At 34.6% G+C, this 3579-nt stretch overlaps 1 protein-coding gene across 1 annotated transcript in view; it reads right to left on the bottom strand.

Annotated features, from left to right (window-relative positions):
- The window catches only part of LOC107653515 (mitofusin-1), a 21845-nt gene that overhangs the window by 3482 nt on the left and 14784 nt on the right, over window positions 1-3579 (bottom strand). The window contains 2 exon segments of the mRNA XM_074186879.1: window positions 1932-2158; window positions 2288-2390. Coding sequence (XP_074042980.1) covers window positions 1932-2158; window positions 2288-2390 — 330 coding nt within the window.

Raw genomic sequence — 3579 nt, 5'->3', positions numbered from 1 at the left:
CAACATCCTCACCTCACTCACTCACACACACACACACACACACACACACACACACACACACACACAAAACAAACAAATAAAAAAACACTTGGACAGTTACTTGCAATTTTTGATCCAATAGGCTCAAAGCTTGTTTTGCTTTACCAGGCCCTAGGAAACGGTTCACCAAAAATGTAAGACCCAGTGAGAAATGAAAGTTGATGTCCTCCACAAAGTCTTCACAGAGGCTGGCAAAGTTCAGGTTATAAGTAATACTGAACTTCCTGTTGGGGAGGTGTAGTTGACCTCGGGCAGCAGGGGGCAGCAGAGGACGTAGAGTGTCTAGGCATGATAATGACAGGACAGGACTGTCAATGCTGACAGCAGTCTAAAATATTCTTTGCCAGGGAAAGCTTGTTTACTGGAGACTTTGTGTCTGAAGTGAAAACTGTGCATAAGTGTGTACCCATGATGTCTCTCTGAGATGACAGCACATAGCCATTTATACTGCTGGAACAGCGCAAGTCCAAATTCTTCAGCATTCTCTCCTCCACATAGGCCATGAGCTTCTGCAAAATGCAAACAAACACAATTATGGTCTTTTTTCATTGTTAGATAATGAAAAACCCTCTTATTATCTTTTCTAATTTGTTGGTAATTCTATATACTTTATTTTTGACAAAACATCCCATGTTTCGGTAGTGAGCACATTTTCGGTAGTGACAGTAATGCTTTGGTAGCAACCACATCACATTACAGAATTTTAACTCACAAACTAAAACACTACTAAAACATACTAAAATACAAAAAAATTGAAAAACTGTTTTTGGGGGAAATAAAAATTGTGTTTATTTTGCATACTAAAACACTACTAAAACATACTAAAATACTAAAAAACTGCATAACTGTATTAAAATTTTGTTTATTTCCCCCAAATATGAGAATTATGTGTTCCCTTTTGTCACTACCGAAACAATGATGACATGTTTCAGTCGTTACTGTTTCGGTAGTGACAATTCTATGGGATAACCCCAAAAAAACAAAGATGTCACTACTGAAACTCCACCAAATGTTTTGTTAGTGACTGTTTCGGAAGTGACAATTTTAGATACTTTTGAACCTAGCTAATCAGCACATGGTTAGCTAGCACAGTTCTAAACAGTGGTATACATATAAAAACAAAATGTTATGGAATAACTCCCAAAAAAGTGTGCTTAATTGCAGAAAAAAGGTGTTCGGTAGTGACGTTCCTTAAAGTTACATATAGATTTTTCAGACTTTTGAACACATTTACCTCAAAATGATGAGACCTATCTACTCACACCTTGTAGAAATGAGAGAGGGGGACACAGGAATATTACTGATCATAAATTTATGGGTTTAGTTAAAATCAGTCTCGGCCAATGGACTAAAACATACAGTTTCGGTAGTGACATGAAAAATGCGGGACACGTTTTTTTTTTACATAAAGTTTCAGAATTTACAAAGAAAATATAAAACTTTTTTTTTTTTTTACTTCACTTTTTAAAAGAATCCAAAACATACTTTGGAAACAATGGAAAAAATACAAAAATTATTTCAATATCATTTTCATAAGTTGAAATTTAGGGGTTAGGCTTCGGGAGAGCCACCTCACAATTGAAAGGACCCAATAAATGATGATTTTATATATATTAAACTTACTAATATTTTAAATATTATTGTGGGTTTCAATATATAATAGAAGAATCTTAATAAACATCTAAGATTTCATTACTTAAATGCTTTTTAAATGTGATTTTGATTGTGGGACAGCAGTTTGAACCAATTCTGTAGAATGGCCCATATATATATATATATATATATATATTTCAATAACTTAGTCAAAATGAAGTTCTGTTATGGCTGCCACACACACACACACACACACACACACACACACACAAAACAAACAAATAAAAAAACACTTGGACAGTTACTTGCAATTTTTGATCCAATAGGCTCAAAGCTTGTTTTGCTTTACCAGGCCCTAGGAAACGGTTCACCAAAAATGTAAGACCCAGTGAGAAATGAAAGTTGATGTCCTCCACAAAGTCTTCACAGAGGCTGGCAAAGTTCAGGTTATAAGTAATACTGAACTTCCTGTTGGGGAGGTGTAGTTGACCTCGGGCAGCAGGGGGCAGCAGAGGACGTAGAGTGTCTAGGCATGATAATGACAGGACAGGGCTGTCAATGCTTGCGGCAGTTTAGTTTAAAATATCCTTTGCCAGGGAAAGCTTGTTTACTGGAGACTTTATGTCTGAAGTGAAAACTGTGCAAGTGTGTGTACCCATGATGTCTCTCTGAGATGACAGCACATAGCCATTTATACTGCTGGAACAGCGCAAGTCCAAATTCTTCAGCATTCTCTCCTCCACATAGGCCATGAGCTTCTGCAAAATGCAAACAAACACAATTATGGTCTTTTTTCATTGTTAGATAATGAAAAACCCTCTTATTATCTTTTCTAATTTGTTGGTAATTCTATATACTTTATTTTTGACAAAACATCCCATGTTTCGGTAGTGAGCACATTTTCGGTAGTGACAGTAATGCTTTGGTAGCAACCACATCACATTACAGAATTTTAACTCACAAACTAAAACACTACTAAAACATACTAAAATACAAAAAAATTGAAAAACTGTTTTTGGGGGAAATAAAAATTGTGTTTATTTCCCCCAAATATGAGAATTATGTGTTCCCTTTTGTCACTACCGAAACAATGATGACATGTTTCAGTCGTTACTGTTTCGGTAGTGACAATTCTATGGGATAACCCCAAAAAAACAAAGATGTCACTACTGAAACTCCACTGTTAGTGACGTTAGTGACTGTTTCGGAAGTGACAATTTTAGATACTTTTGAACCTAGCTAATCAGCACAAGCACAGTTCGCACAGTTCTAAACAGTGGTATACATATAAAAACGAAATGTTATGGAATAACTCCCAAAAAAGTGTGCTTAATTGCAGAAAAAAGGTGTTCGGTAGTGACGTTCCTTAAAGTTACATATAGATTTTTCAGACTTTTGAACACATTTACCTCAAAATGATGAGACCTATCTACTCACACCTTGTAGAAATGAGAGAGGGGGACACAGGAATATTACTGATCATAAATTTATGGGTTTAGTTAAAATCAGTCTCGGCCAATGGACTAAAACATACAGTTTCGGTAGTGACATGAAAAATGCGGGACACGTTTTTTTTTTACATAAAGTTTCAGAATTTACAAAGAAAATATAAAACTTTTTTTTTTTTTTACTTCACTTTTTAAAAGAATCCAAAACATACTTTGGAAACAATGGAAAAAATACAAAAATTATTTCAATATCATTTTCATAAGTTGAAATTTAGGGGTTAGGCTTCGGGAGAGCCACCTCACAATTGAAAGGACCCAATAAATGATGATTTTATATATATTAAACTTACTAATATTTTAAATATTATTGTGGGTTTCAATATATAATAGAAGAATCTTAATAAACATCTAAGATTTCATTACTTAAATGCTTTTTAAATGTGATTTTGATTGTGGGACAGCAGTTTGAACCAATTCTGTAGAATGGCCCATATATATA

This window comes from Sinocyclocheilus anshuiensis, unplaced genomic scaffold (genome assembly GCF_001515605.1).
Source record: "Sinocyclocheilus anshuiensis isolate Anshui unplaced genomic scaffold, SAMN03320099.WGS_v1.1 scaffold327, whole genome shotgun sequence".
Classification (NCBI taxonomy): Eukaryota; Metazoa; Chordata; class Actinopteri; order Cypriniformes; family Cyprinidae; genus Sinocyclocheilus; species Sinocyclocheilus anshuiensis.
Note: the sequence above shows the minus strand (reverse complement) of the source record. Positions and strands in the feature narration are given on the sequence as shown.